The 14583-nt window shown below is 40.1% G+C and overlaps 2 protein-coding genes across 2 annotated transcripts; one reads left to right on the top strand and one right to left on the bottom strand.

The window, feature by feature from the left end:
- Positions 1 to 2197: 2197 nt before the first annotated feature.
- On the bottom strand, positions 2198 to 5131 carry LOC115047385 (tumor necrosis factor ligand superfamily member 14-like). The gene is made up of 7 exons (XM_029508284.1): positions 4995 to 5131; positions 4757 to 4874; positions 4240 to 4500; positions 3537 to 3570; positions 3197 to 3268; positions 2862 to 3099; positions 2198 to 2689 (listed from the first exon to the last, which is right to left on the bottom strand). Exons 3-7 carry the CDS (start codon positions 4435 to 4437, stop codon positions 2500 to 2502), a joined length of 732 nt encoding a protein of 243 aa, XP_029364144.1. The 5' UTR covers positions 4438 to 4500; positions 4757 to 4874; positions 4995 to 5131; the 3' UTR covers positions 2198 to 2499.
- Positions 5132 to 9359: 4228 nt separating this feature from the next.
- tmed1b (transmembrane p24 trafficking protein 1b) lies at positions 9360 to 14385 on the top strand. The gene is made up of 5 exons (XM_029502914.1): positions 9360 to 9615; positions 11290 to 11387; positions 11489 to 11678; positions 13026 to 13193; positions 13300 to 14385. Exons 1-5 carry the CDS (start codon positions 9418 to 9420, stop codon positions 13348 to 13350), a joined length of 705 nt encoding a protein of 234 aa, XP_029358774.1. The 5' UTR covers positions 9360 to 9417; the 3' UTR covers positions 13351 to 14385.
- Positions 14386 to 14583: the final 198 nt, after the last annotated feature.

Below are 14583 nucleotides of genomic sequence, written 5' to 3'. Positions count from 1 at the left end.
GCTGTAACAATATATATATATATCTGAGTTTACCCTTTATTCCCCATTTATTATCTTTATGGCCGCTTACTCCTCAAAACTATTGATTTTAAAAATTAGAAACTCAACAGATTCACTGTTTATGGTCAAAGCTACACATTTAGATCATTTACTTAAAGGGCATGAGATGCTTTGCTGTTTGCATTCACTCCCACAGCTCTCAATGTTTTCAGACCCATTGAATAAGGTCCAAAGGTCAACCATTCCTCACATTTCATACATTAGAGAATGAAACAGCCAATAAAGTTTAAGATGAGCTGCTTAGCACAGATGTTTCCTTAAAGAACTGATAGAGGCCGCACAATGAGATGAAAAATTCCATTACTTTCTGTGATACGTGCTGCTTGTGTTATTAGGGAACTGTTTGCCATCAATTTAAAGGGTGAAACAATGTCAACATTTTGTTCATAATTTGGTCCTACGTCCCCAATATGGCTTCAAGACCGGTTGTTGCACGCTAAGAAGTTCCTTTTAGAGTATCTGCCCTCTGGCTGAGAAACTTTCTTTTTGAAGGGAAATACTTGTTGTGTTTTTGTCATGCATACACATGTGCATCGAGACTGACCAGATTCAGTGAGTCATATAAATTCTTTCACTGAATCATTTAGCTCTTGACTGGAACTCAAAACTGTTGGTAATTCTTGATATTTCAAAAGTGTGTTTCCTTTCCCTGAAGATTTCTGAACATTGGAGATGAATACTGGTTTTTAATGCTAATCTTGAAGTTATTTTAAGTCATTTGCAGAACAGAACTTCTTGGGTCAAACTTCAGGGGTTTCAGAGCTCAACTTGGTGCTACGTTCAGTTAGCAGATCATTGATCACTCATCACTCAATGTTTTTGTTTAGTAGCTACATGTTTTTAGGCTCTTGATTTGGTGTGTTGTGTTGTAATATACAATTCAGCGACAGACCAACTACAGATTGTCGTAAAGTGCCAGAAAGTGCTGCACCTGTAACGCAGCGGAGGAGACACCAAGTTGGTCAACACTGATATAAACTATTTACCATTTATACATCTTAGCAAATCTACCTTGGAAATATTTGGCAAATATTAGCATTTTATGCAGAAGAAATCTATTCAATTGTTCTATTTGACTTTATAGATACCCAGCTAAACACTTCAGTCTTTACGTCCATGTTGACTTGCTTGTGTTTGACCTCGCATTGCTACACGTGCTGGTTTGTTTCTTTGGACATGCAATTGTGTTATTGTCTGTGTGCCAGAGAAATAAAATGGGAACCCAGCACTTCAATGGCACAACAAAAGGACAGCAGTCAAAAACTTCACAGGGAATCTGAACACATGTGGAAATGAATTGAAAATGAAAATAAACCACTTAAGTAAACACACTGGACAAAACTGCGGGGGTTGAATCAAAATAGCGTGAGATGTGAGAAGTTTTCTTACTTTTGCTGCAAGAGCATTGTTTGTGCATTAGTTTGACACAGATAGTTATCTGCCTCACTTTGCAGGAAATGACCCAAATGCTCTGGGGCGACTGAGGAGATTGTTTCAACTTATTTGAAATGGTCTCCATGGAGATATTTGACACCTGTCTGTTTACCTGTCTACACAGTTTCCTGTGGTTCCATATATCAAGCGTTTATTTCGCTTTGCTTTTTTGCGTTATTCTTTTTCCACCTTAATTCCCAGCCAGAAACGCTCTGCCAAACTCTCATGTACTTTGCATCTGTGGTTGTTAATTTTTTTTTCCAACTTGACCGCCCTGAGGTGAAACTTTCCACTTTTACTCTACAAGAAGAGCTGAGTCAGTGATACCAACCTCAGCACTTATGCAAGTCCCGCCCCATTTCATTCTCTCCTCACTGCATCCTTACTAAACCACATCCTGTTCCTCACATATACATACAGACACAGGTTCCTATGTATGTGCTGTGAATTTGGACCTCTATAGGTGCATGTACTTGGTTTGTCTTAGTGTATACTATCTGAACTGATTCCAAACAGTCTGCATTTAGGTTGTTCTCAGTTCACTCTGTGCCACTCTGTCTCGTCATCACTGACTATCCTTCAAAAGCAAAAACAACAACAACAACAACAACAACAACAACAAATCCTTTTAAAACATTTATCCCACTCATCTGTTGATTAATTTTTTTTAATAGAAACTTATGCCACATCTGGTTTGTGTTTGATTCTAAGGTTTATTCACACAACAATATAATACACAATATATACAGTAAATTACACTCACTCATTTGGCGCACTCAACAACAACAGTGACAAGGGTAACACAGTTGTTAGAAATCATATTTAGCAGGATTATATAATCTGAATATCAGATATTTTCTATGATGTCACAACTGCCTGTTACTTTTTCATAAATTATAAATTCATTAAGTATAGTATATATTAGACATGTAATATTTACAACAGCATATGGAGTAAATGAACACACACAAACAGAATGTGATCTCAAAGCCTGCCTTCATGTTTCTAAGAAAATATCATGAAAGCGCCCATGAAGTTGTCTGTAAGTCCTGGGCGCATCTTTTGTATGCTCTCCAGTGTGACAAAAATCTGATCTCCCGTCTGAAGGTGAAAAATTCCAGCCAAGAAACTGTTCCACAGATCATCCCCATCTGAAGTCTTTGGACTTGAAGATTTCGAAGCTCGGCAGCGCAAGCTAGAGGAAACATGGAAGAGATACTGAAAAATAATCACTTCACTATGATAAAGACGGCGCTGATGCCAACCTGCCGTGAACTGCACAGATGTGAAGCTACAAACAGGTTGCACTCATGCAGGCACATATGCAACAATGGAGGAAGGAAGTGAGGAGTGGTACAGTGACTAACCTTTTAGATTTCATAAGTTCTATATATTTGCCATAAGCTCTGGTATCTTTCATAACCTTGTGCTGGATAAGATTGCATTCTTCAGCAGTGTTCAATTGCACTTTGGAGTAGAGGTAGTAGTAACCTTCCTTCTCCACCAACAGTCTGCCTTTGCTGTAGTTCATTTTGTGGGTGATGGCCTCACCGCCTTCATGTATCCACTGCACAACATTGTTTTCTCCTGCGGGATCACTGGCACCTGTATGAAGAAGGGATGTTTGAAAAAAAAAAAAATGCAAAAGATCAGATCAAGGTAAGCTACAATGTTTTGGTTTGAGTTTTGAGAAGGCTCTAACCCATTAGGTGAGCAAAGGGCCGCTGCTGGATCTGTTCCATACGTGTTTGCGCAGAGGGATTACTGTTGTGTTCTGTTGAAGAAAGCAAAAAGCAGATCAATTGGTCATCCAGCCATTCAGTTGAACAAAATGAATCAGCAGAGGGAAGCACACACTAGAATTTGAAGGTGAGACATGTAAAAAAAAAAAAAAATGGCATTGTGATCTTACAAGTTTTGTGTTTGCCAATGACAGCTGTTAAAGATGAAAGATTATTTCATCTGTCCCATTATTCATAGCTTTTCTTCTCCAAGAGCTATATACAAAATGGACATAATTTTATTTAAAAATGAAAAAATACCTTGAGATCCTGCTTGTTTCGTTGGGGTTACAACCTGAAACACAAAAATCAAGTTAAAAAACTCAGACACCCATTTTATATCAGGCTGTGGGACTTTGAATCAATAGTCTGATGTGCATGTGCAGTCTCTGGCAACAGCGAGAGCAGAGTAAAGACGCAGCTGAGAAACTCAATCTGTGCAGGTTTGCAAACAGAGGTATCAAAAGTGAAATGGCAGAACAGAAAGTGCCTAGTGAAAACGTTTATATGTGTGGAGATAGAAGCACATAAATGAAAATGAATGACTGAAGTAGTTGCAGAGTAAGCACCATTTCTGATCAGCTCAGTCACAGAGGTGACTGATAAAGGAACTAGAATACTGTATGTGTTGTTATTCATATCTGTTCTTCGAAATGAACTCAATGGTTCCGTTTTTGACAGAAGTGCATATCAGGACTGTACAGTATATTTGACAATGAAATCACTGCCAGGTGAATAAACAGCATAATGAAAGTCTAACAAGTGCAGTTGTGCTTGAGAGCAAAAGGAAAGGGAAGTACAACTCGAGACGAATTTTATCACACACATTGGTCATTAATAGCGTGTGGCTTAAAGAGCAAGTGATGGCCTGTCCGCTAGTCTGGTTATGACGTAGAGGAAAACAGGGGAATTCCAGCACATTTCCAAACACAGAGCTGTCTCCTGCCACAGATATGGGTCTCACCTCAGTTTTTTTGTACAGATGGTAGATCAAAAATCCCTGCACGATAAGTCCCAGCACAGTCAGTCCCACTACCATGCGAAAAATCTTTTGACCTACTCCTTCCCACCTCTGTTTCTTCTGGCTGGGCAGAAAGGCACCGTTTGAATGACTTTCCACCACGAACACCTGGGGACAGGTACCCACAGCGCCCTCTGCCATCACACTCCTCTGGGGACACTGGGGCCAAAGGTCAAAGAGCTCGATGTGGTGAGGAAAGGGATACTGAAAGAGACATGGCCGGGGTTAGTTTGAGCAAAGAAACAGGGAACAGAAAGGCATGGAGAACAAAAAAAAACCAAAAAAAAAAAGTAAAACAAAGACATAACTAACAGACTAACAAACTAAGGACAAGCCATGAGACAGATATGGCCTCTCCACTCTGCTCATGGTGTAAACTATGCCACTGGGATTTCTAGCACTCAAGTAAAGACAACCATGCCATGTCCAATGACTCAAAAGGAAAGCAAATAATTCTTACCTTTGGTTGGAGGCAGTTTCTCGAAGACTATCTTGGATTTGAATTTACCCTTGTTGCTCCACAGATCAGTCAGTCATCCAGCAATTCAGAACAATTTTTACAATCTCCTATGAAACAGCTTTGAAACATAACAGCAAAAAAGAAAGTCAAACAACATTTCAAAAAATAAGAATAACATTGACAAATGTTCACATCTATAGATGAACAAATATGTTTTAATTTCTCTATGATGTCTCACCTTCTGAGGAAAAAAAAAAAACCTAACTTAACCAAATACAGATTTCGGTCCTCCCTCACCTCCTGCGTTCTCTCGCCTGCTGTCAGCTATCACTAATATTGTTCTTAAAGCAAGCTCATGTAAGGAGGAAATGAAGATGACATGGGGAAGAGGCAGAGAGAGTGAGTAGTGTGCATGTGAGTTGGTGTGTGTGGGACACTCCCTACAACTACAGAATATAGTTGATATCCCTCGGCTGACACTTCCTTTTCTCTCTCTTCTATTTTTCACCTCGTGTCTTATGCTATCTGCTGACTTCAGGTTTGTTTTCTCAGCATGGCTGCTTTTTTCCTGCTTCAGAGAAATTTACACAATCCATTTTGTCTTACTCTGCGTTGTTATTGTAGTTAAATCACGCAGGGTGATGTCAACGTCTTCGTTGTGACAGTAAATGCGGTTGTGGATGGGTAGCAGGTGAAAACATCAAATTCGTAGCCACGATTTTGTCTGCTACCACAACATCCGGGTTGAAATGTATCTGTGCCCTGACACATTAAAGTGACCATCAATGTCACACTTGTGAAACAAATTCAGCCACCTACTTTCTCATGTGTTTGCCCATACAAAGGCTCCAGTTGATGCTTTGAGCAACCTGTTGCTCTTGTTCTTATTTTGAGGGGCAGATTTTTTTTTTTTTTTTTACAATGTCAGCTACACACTATGAAGTGATTGAAAAAAGCATATGGGTTGCAGAAGGCTGCAGACAGTGTGAAGCAAGCTGCAGCTCAAGTGCCTAATGTGGCAAGTGCAGTGCTTTCCTCCAATGTTTTGTGTACTGAGTTGCTACACTGCAAGTACTTTTTTCCTCTTCCCTCTTTTTTTATTATGACTGATTTATCAATACTTGTTTTCTGTTTTAAGGAACCAGCTTTTGTCTACTTTGTAATGCTTGCAACACCAAAGATATAACACTTTATGTATGTGCACAGACAACACTGTAGAGGTACAAAAATGTATTTCTGTCTTTTTTCTTTCTGTCTTCCTCTTATTGTTACTTTCATTTTCTTCCCTTTACATCCTTCCTGTGATGTTTTTCTACTTTTGTTTCAAATGCAGTGGTGATAAAATAATGCAAAACCAAGGCAAAAACCAAAAAGGAAACAAAGATGCGATCAATGTGTTGTCCTGCACAAAACTTGTGCTACGTGAACTGTCTGTTTTCATTACCCTTTGTTGTGTTGCTATATGAGGGGGCAGTTTGACATGAGAGACTCCATATGTTGAAACTGCACTCAAATAGACTTTTCTACCCACCCACACGCACACATGCACATCATGTTAAATGGAGATGAAGAAGAGGGAGGACAGACGGAAGTTGTCCTTGGCCTTTTTTTTTTTTTTTTTTACACAGAGATTGAAATAAATGAACCCAGTCATGGAGCCACAGGAGTGACAGCAGGGACACTCCTACACAAGATTGTGTAAATGATAGCATTATTAAATGTGTTGCAAAATCAAAAGGTATATTTATGGGAAATGTTACACCATTTCAACAGACCCAGGAAACCTGGGTTTTCCCTTTCATTCTTAGTATTTTAATGCTTTTATTTTTAATCAAATCAGTCATCACTTGGGACAGTACTCTCCACGTTGGTCTCAAATCGCATTTTCCACACATTCCCTTTGTCCTTCAAAGGATTTGCAGTGCGTATTTATATGATAATGAGAAAGATTTGTCTGTGGCAAATGTTTGCTGTTGTCCATGGGTGTCAAGTCAGGTCTGGTCAGTTTATTTTATTGTACTGCAGGTAAACTTGGTTGCAGAGAGAGTCATGACAAACATTAAAGGTCACAAGTGGGCTGATTAGACAAACATACAGGGTGTAAGTGTACAGTGCAAATTAAAATGATCAAAATACCCATCTCCCACATTTACTGTACATTCTCATCCAAGGAGTCAAACAAAGTTCCCTGAGTTAAAAATAATAAATTGTGATAAAACATAGATGGGCTTACCATCCTCACATTAGTACTAAAGCAATGCTAGTTTTGTGGACTTCTGTCATAAATCAATGAAATACTGATGAATTTCGTGTAGCTGCAGGGTCCTGGTCCTGTTCGTGCAGGCTCAGACTCCCTGGTTTAGCGCCACTATCATTAGTAATAGCACTTTTAATACCAGTGCTGTTCATAAAAAAATGTCTGAATGCCTTTTACAGAAAGAATAGTGTGTCAGAGCTAAAAGGGAAACACAGTGCCAAAACCTGAGGGGCTCGAGTGTTCATCATTACGAGTGGGTGTACACGAAACACTGCATTATTATCGTCATCTCTGAATACTGTTGAGTTTTTTTCATCCATTTTTCCATATGATCATTTCATTGGTTAACTCAACGGTTCCCAAGCTCTTAATATATTTTCTTTCTTAGGGCAGCTGTCACTTTATTTTGACGCTCAGAGGAGCAGAGTGTTCAGGAAAGAAATGTGTCAACACGTTGCCATGTATGTCCTGAATGGACTAGGTCATTTTTTTTAGTTTAGCTAGTTTTAGATCTAGTTTATGCTGTCAGGTCCATAGATATTTGGACATTGACACAATTTTCACCATTTCCACTCTGTACACCACCTCAACAGATTTAAAATGAAACAATCAAGATGTGCCTGAAGTGAAGATTTTCAGTTTTAGTTTGAAGGGTTATACATCCGATTCAGGTGAATGATGCAGCACATTTATATGTGTCCTCCAAATTTTAAGGAAGCAAAAGTCATTGGACAATGGCAGCTGTTCAGTTCCATAACACCTGCACACACGTCTCAATATGAATTGAAGAACTGTCACTATCAGTGAAGCAAGTGATCATTAGGCTAAACAATCAAAACAAAGCCATCAGTTAGCAAAAACATTAAGTGTGGCCAAGTCATATAACTGGCACATTCTTAAAAAGAAAGAACTCGCTGGTGAGCTCAACGATTCCAAAAGATGATGACAGAAGAATCCTTTCCTTTCTTTTGGTCAAGAGAAACTCCCTTCACAACAGCTGGCCAGATCAAGAACGATCTCCAGGAGATAGATGTACCAGTGTCAAAGTCAGCAATTAACAGAGAACTTCACAAGAGTGAATACAGATGATTCACCATGAGGTGTAAACCATCAGTGAGCCTCAAAAACAGGAAGACTTTGCCCAAAAAAAAAACAAAACAACAACATGTAAAACGTCATGAGCAGTTTTTGAACAACATCCTATGGACAGATGAGATGGGATGGGAGGAGAAGAGCATGGAGAAGGGAAGGACGTGCTCAAGATCCAAAACATACCACCTTATCAGTGAAGCATGGTGGTGGTAGTGTAATGAGGTGCCGATGGAACTGGTTCTATTGGATTAATTGATGGTGTGACTGCTGACAAAAGCAACAGGATGAATTCTGAAGCGTTCCGATCAATACTATCTGCTCATATTGAGCCAAATACTTCAGATCTCAGTGGATGGCACTTCGTGCTGCAATGGCCAAGTCAAGCATCTGTCCTGAATCCAACTGAGCATGCATTTCACTTGCTGAAGACAAAACTGAAGTGAAAAAACCCCCCAAACAAGCACTAACTGAAGACAGCTGCAGTAGAGACCCGATCGGATCAAGACTTCGGATGGTCATTGTCTGCGGAGGATTTGCGACCAAGTATTAAAAATTACAATATGATTTATGATTTTGTTCGTTTTCCTTCTTATGTTTGGCCCCTAAAAAGCCTAAAAAAACCTCATTTGGATGTAAATACACTGAAATTAAAGTTGAAAGTCTGCACTTAAAGCTAATCTTGATTGTTTCACTTCAAATTCATTGTGTTGGTGCACAGAACCAAATGCTGAAAACTGAGTCAATGTCCAGATATTCCTGGACCTAAACGCAATACAGAACATTCCACAACACTGACTTCCTCAGAGCGGTTATTCACAAATGTGACCTAAATATATGATGGTATTGCTCCAAGTAATTCTACATGTCAAGATAACGACCATTGGCCCAGCTGACCTGATTGTACTTTCATTCTAACATTTTTTTACGGAGCACACAGTGACTTAGCAGGTTAAAGCGGGTGGGGCACCGGCCAGGTCTGCTGAGAGAAGCGTCTCACACTCACACACACACACACACACACAAACACACAACACTCATGCTGTATTTATCGATGAGCTCCAGCTCCAGTCCCCCACCATGCTGCCCTGCAGCGCGCGGGCCTCCGCCCGGCTCGCGGCCCGCTCCGCCCCTGCGGATCAGAGCTGCGCCGATTGGAGGACGATTGCTACTCTTCCTCCTCCGATTGGTCCGCGGCGTTGCCCTCGTCGGCGTGCCGCCGTCCAATCACAGCAGCGGAAAAGTTCATTGCGGAAGAGGGACGAGGGAGATGGCTGAACTTAGATAGCGCCGTGTTTGGAGAGAAATCCGCAGCATGGAGCTCGTCCGGGGCCGAGGGGGCAGCGGGGGGCGGCTCTTCGCCGTCGCCGTCCTGTTCGGGTGGTGTTTCGGGTCCGTCCGCTGTTTCGGACAGAGCCAGGACAGCGAGTTCACGTTTCTGCTGCCGGCCGGAAGGTCGGAGTGTTTCTTTCAAACGGCGATCAAAAACGGCACGATGGAGGTCGAGTATCAGGTAACTGTGTGCCGATCACCGGCTACCGTGATGGGCCGGAGGAGGGAGGGGGGGTCATAACTTCACACCGGGACCGGTGACGCAACTCACAGATAACCATCAGATGAAGATGCTCGCATCTTACAGAGAGCTGAGGGAAATGTGGTGAAAATGCATACAGCCGAGTCAGATTTTGTTCATCTCACACTTTAAGATTTAAGTAGATAAAAAAAATCGGTGATATCCAGATGTTTCAGGAAGTGCTTTGATGATGATGGTTGTGATAACAGGCTGCTCACACTTCTGCAAATCAGAATGAGTCATTGTGTTCATACTCCTTCACATCCTGGTAGTCTCCGGTCATCCAGCAGGTGAAAGCACTGCAGCCAGATCCTGATCCTGTGTGCTGAAACACTAAGCAAAGTTAAAGCCACTTCAACTTAATGTCGATGTACAGGAAGGCCACGTTATTTGAGTGGATTCATGGCCCTTCAGGAACAATGTGAGCTCTGTGGACTTTTGTTTCCATCATCTGCAGCAAGATTTGTTTTCTCGTTCCTCACTCAGTCAAATATTTGAAAATTTGCATCAGTATTTCCAAAACATTTCCAACTATCCTGTTTTTTCCAACTATCACTCCCATAGCCCCTAAATTATCCGTTTAATGTGGCAGCAGACAAAGCAAAGGTAAAAAAAAAAAAAAAAATCTAATCACCTTAGAGACACTGGAACTATTGCTTTTGGGCATTTTGGCTTATAAAATTGCTTAAATTACTTGTTACTATCAAACCATCAGTTGATTTTCATAAACACAGTTCATTTCCTTGTACAGTTAAAATTTTTCCTTCGCCTTTTCTCTAAATGCAAAATGATTACAAATGAAAAAATATTGACAAAATAAACTGAAATTAAAAAATGCCAGATCTGATGAAAGAAAATGAATAAATACCCATAATTACTCAGAAACCCATCACGATTTAAAGTAAAAAGTACAGACTGAAATCTCTGATTAAACATTTTTGCCGTTTATTTATTTTTTATATATATAAAATTATGAACTTTTTATGGTTTTATTTCAACAAATAAGTGGCTGAAATGCCAAAGAGAGAGAGGGAGAGATACGAATATGACAAAAAGGCAGCAGAGAACCTGGGCCAGAACCAAACCCAGCACTGTGATATGGTGGCATCCGCTCTATCCCTCAATCACGCCCGCTATTTATTTGTTATTTAAAGTCTTTGCTTTGGTGGGATTGTGTTTATTCAGGTGAAGAATAGCCCTTGACTTAATGTTTGGATAGTCTGTTGCAGAAAGAAACTGTTAAGAAGAAATGGCAGCTTAATAGATTTTTTTTTTTTTTAAATCAATGTCACAATGAAGTGTGAGGGTGCTAAATACAGTCTAGAGCAGCTGTGAATGGGATTTTAAAGTATTTTATTTACGCTCAAACCCAGTAATGAGTAGGTAAATACTACCGGTCAGTACTGTATTTGTTTAGAGGGAGAGCCTTTAAGACAATATTATGTTCACGCATGTAATCTCCTTTGAAAATGTTTGCCTTGGTGGGACCTGCCGACCTAACAGTTACACACACCATATAACTGCAGTTTGTCTGCTGTCTCTGTACAGATATTTTTTTGTGGGTTTGTGAGCCAGCTGTTCAGTGTGTTTATGTCTTTATGTGTGCACATCCAGGTGATAGCTGGTGCTGGTATGGATGTTGACTTCACCATCCTCTCTCCAGAAGGCATCCAGGTCATCATGGAGGCTCGTCGCTCTGATGGAGTTCATGTGTTAGTGCTTTCTCACTTTAACCTAAAACCTGAATCATATTTACGATTTCAGCTGTGATGGATCTGTTTGTTTGACTGTATATTACTTCATGTTATTCTAGGGTGGAGCCTACAGAAGAGGGAGACTATCAAATCTGCTTCGACAATAGCTTCAGTCGGTTCTCGGAGAAGATGGTGTTCTTTGAGATTATCATCGAGGGTCAAGGAGGGGATGTGGGTGGAGATGAAGAGTGGGCGGGTTTAGAGGAGCCTGATGGAAGCCTGCTGGAGTACAAGCTGGAAGACATCCGGGTGAGATGCATTATTGTGATTTGAAAATCAATGAACAAAGAAAGTCTAGTCCACGGATTCAGCAAACCCCTGCTGCCGGAATAGATGACAATATCAGAAAATATCTGTACATCCTGGCAAGGAAATTAGAGAATTGAATGGTGCTGTGGCGCAGATCAAGATTTGCCATGGTTTAATTAATCAGCTCTGCTTTTACGCTTGTACTATTTTTCTCTGAATCAAATAATATTAATTATCGCTTGGAAATAATCAGCCAGATGATCATTGTCTGTGTTCGCTCATTAACTATTAAGCTCCTTCGATAATTTGGCTGTTCAAAAGACTGGCATTATTCTGTTTTTACCCCACCAAAAGTCTAAAACTAACAATTAACTAATCCTTGTAACATGTAATTTATTGTGTGGCTGCAGATATGTCTTGTTCCTCTTTGGCACGCGCTTCCTTTCTTGTCTCCAATCTCCTTAGCACACACCGATGCACTTTTGGTTTTGCACTGTTTCACTGGGTGTCACTTTTTGTCATTACAATAAACATACATTAACTGGAGGATGATCCGATGAGAGTAGAATGCGTCAGGCACATATTACATGGGCTCTATCTTGTTCTGCATTTCCCGTCAGATTTTGCTCTGTTGCCCGATAAAGAAAACCAGTAGTGAAAATGGGGGGGGGTTTGTTGACTTAAATTTTATTTTATTTGAGGTCAATCTTGTTCACAAGGTCCTCACTAGTTCAAAAAATGTGTGAAAATAATTCCAAAAAAATTGACTACTAGCTCCCATTTGAGGATTGTTTGTGAAGATAAGTGTCCAGCTGTTTTATTATCATATTTATAATCAATTAAACAAATTGAACCATATACTGTATCTTTTAACCACTTTTCATCATTGTCTTTTTGTTGTCTTTCATTTATAGGGGAAGTAGGCCAGTAAGCTCTGTTGGTTTCGGTTTCCTTGTGGGTTTCTCTTTGACAATATGGAAAATAAAACGTCAGCCGTAAGCTTTCACCAAAGTGTGTCCATTCCAAACCAGCTGGGAATATTGGCGGTTCCTCTGCTAATAATACAAGAACCAAACCAAACCACCGCAGTGGTTGCGTTCACCAATACTAAGCTTTGCCAGCTGATGGGTTGATATTATGTAAAAAAGCACATAAAACAAATTATATTGCCTGAATTTCAGTTGAAATGATCCAGTTGCGGAGGTCAGACATCAACAGTGATCACATTGATCTAATGTTTTAACAGATGAGACTATCTTGTCCATCAGGCTGTTACTCCTACTTCCTCTGTCTCATTACAGGTATTGTTTGCGTTAATCTTTGAAACTTTCCTCCCCATTTCCTCAGGAGTCCATGGACTCTCTGCACAGACGCTTGGAGCGCAGCCGGCAGATGCAGACAGTGTTGCGGGCTTTTGAGGCGCGGGACCGAAACCTTCTGGAAGATAACCTTTGGAGGGTCTCATTCTGGTCCTGTGCCAGTGTGCTGGTGATGCTGTGTGTGGCCTTTACGCAGGTAAATGGAGAACGTGGGGGTGATGACATTTCTGAGGATTTAAAAATTGAAGTTTAATTCACAAAGCTTAACAACATGCAATATCTGTTTACTTCCCCATTCTCAGGTCTACACTGTCCGAAAGCTGTTTGATGATAAGCGGAGGGTCTGCACGTAGAGAAAACGCTGTGCTGCACCACAGGGCAGGTGGGGAAGACAACTAGGTGACTGGTTATGCATTTAGATTGTGCCCTACTTTTCATGTTGCCTACATGAGCACCAGCATTTAACGTCAGCTCCACTTAAGTTTCCCCTATAAGTTGGTTTGAGTTTGTGAGCAATAATTACGATGTTATTTCTGTAGATCATGAACGGTAACCAGACAAGAAACAGACTGAAGGAAGTTTAAGTTAGCCATTCATTTTAATTTCAAGCCTTTAATGTAAAATCTTACCACAAACCACAGAGGAAAGTACATTTTGAAAAACACCTAGCTGACAGAACAGACCGTGTTTGATTTTATAAGTGGTGTCCTTTGTTTTTGAGGCCATTTGAGGGTTGTTGTTATTTTTCCTTCTTCTTTGGGGCGGGGTGTGTGTTGATGAGTGGGCAGATTTAGAGGAGCTTGATGGAAGCCTGCTGGAGTACAAGCTGGAAAGCGCCCCGGTGAGATGCGTGACCCTTACCCTTACACAAAAGGTGAAATGATCCTTAAAGATTAATATGACACGACAAATTCGCAGTTTGTCAGTTTACAAGTGATAACAGTGTGCAATAGTGTTGATGTATTTGTTTTTTCTGACATCCTGCCATTGTTCTGGTGATCTGTCACTTGGTGCAAATGTGTCCTTGGTGATAGCTTCTTTGTTCATTTTTTTGGTTGTGTTTTTTTTTTTTTTTTTTCTCAAGATGTTACTGATTGCTGTTCATGTGCCAGTACACGTCCATTCTGACAAATAAGAATGTAGAGTAAGTAACACAGATGATTGCCAGTAAAGTACTTGTTAGGTCAGGTATGCATCGAAACATAAATCTGAACATATATTAAATTAGACAACTGTAGTTTTTTTCCTGATGTTTACTGTGCCAAGGGACTTTTTCTTCGTACTCTTGAGTGTTTTGCAAAACGTGAGCAGACTGTTCAATCAGATAACTACGAAAATCAGGTTTTCATTGGTGTCATTCATATCAATAAATGCTCTTTTTTACTCTCTGATTGTTTCAGTTTGATAAATTGCCTTTTTTAGAATAAAATCTGAGCAACTAAAATAAATAATCTTTTCAAATGTGTTTTTCATCACTTGTGACAGTCATTCAAAACTATACAAAAAGGGAAAAAAGTTTTGTCTTAAAAATGGATTGTCAGTAAAGTGTTGCTTTTTGTCATGTAAATCATGAGAAATTAATGTGT

This window comes from Echeneis naucrates, chromosome 1 (assembly GCF_900963305.1).
Source record: "Echeneis naucrates chromosome 1, fEcheNa1.1, whole genome shotgun sequence".
In the NCBI taxonomy this organism is placed as follows: Eukaryota; Metazoa; Chordata; class Actinopteri; order Carangiformes; family Echeneidae; genus Echeneis; species Echeneis naucrates.
Note: the sequence above shows the minus strand (reverse complement) of the source record. Positions and strands in the feature narration are given on the sequence as shown.

Bases quoted from the DNA above. Each gene is read 5' to 3' on its own strand.
- LOC115047385 (XM_029508284.1), bottom strand. From the start codon at position 4,437: ATGGCAGAGGGCGCTGTGGGTACCTGTCCCCAGGTGTTCGTGGTGGAA. The intron at 3,100-3,196 runs GTTAGAGCCTTC...TTCTTCATACAG, and splicing joins GCCCTTTGCTCACCTAATGG to GTGCCAGTGATCCCGCAGGA. The intron at 2,690-2,861 runs GTTAGTCACTGT...TGTTTCCTCTAG, and splicing joins GAACTTATGAAATCTAAAAG to CTTGCGCTGCCGAGCTTCGA.
- tmed1b (XM_029502914.1), top strand. From the start codon at position 9,418: ATGGAGCTCGTCCGGGGCCGAGGGGGCAGCGGGGGGCGGCTCTTCGCC. The intron at 11,679-13,025 runs GTGAGATGCATT...CCATTTCCTCAG, and splicing joins ACAAGCTGGAAGACATCCGG to GAGTCCATGGACTCTCTGCA. The intron at 13,194-13,299 runs GTAAATGGAGAA...CCCCATTCTCAG, and splicing joins TGTGTGTGGCCTTTACGCAG to GTCTACACTGTCCGAAAGCT.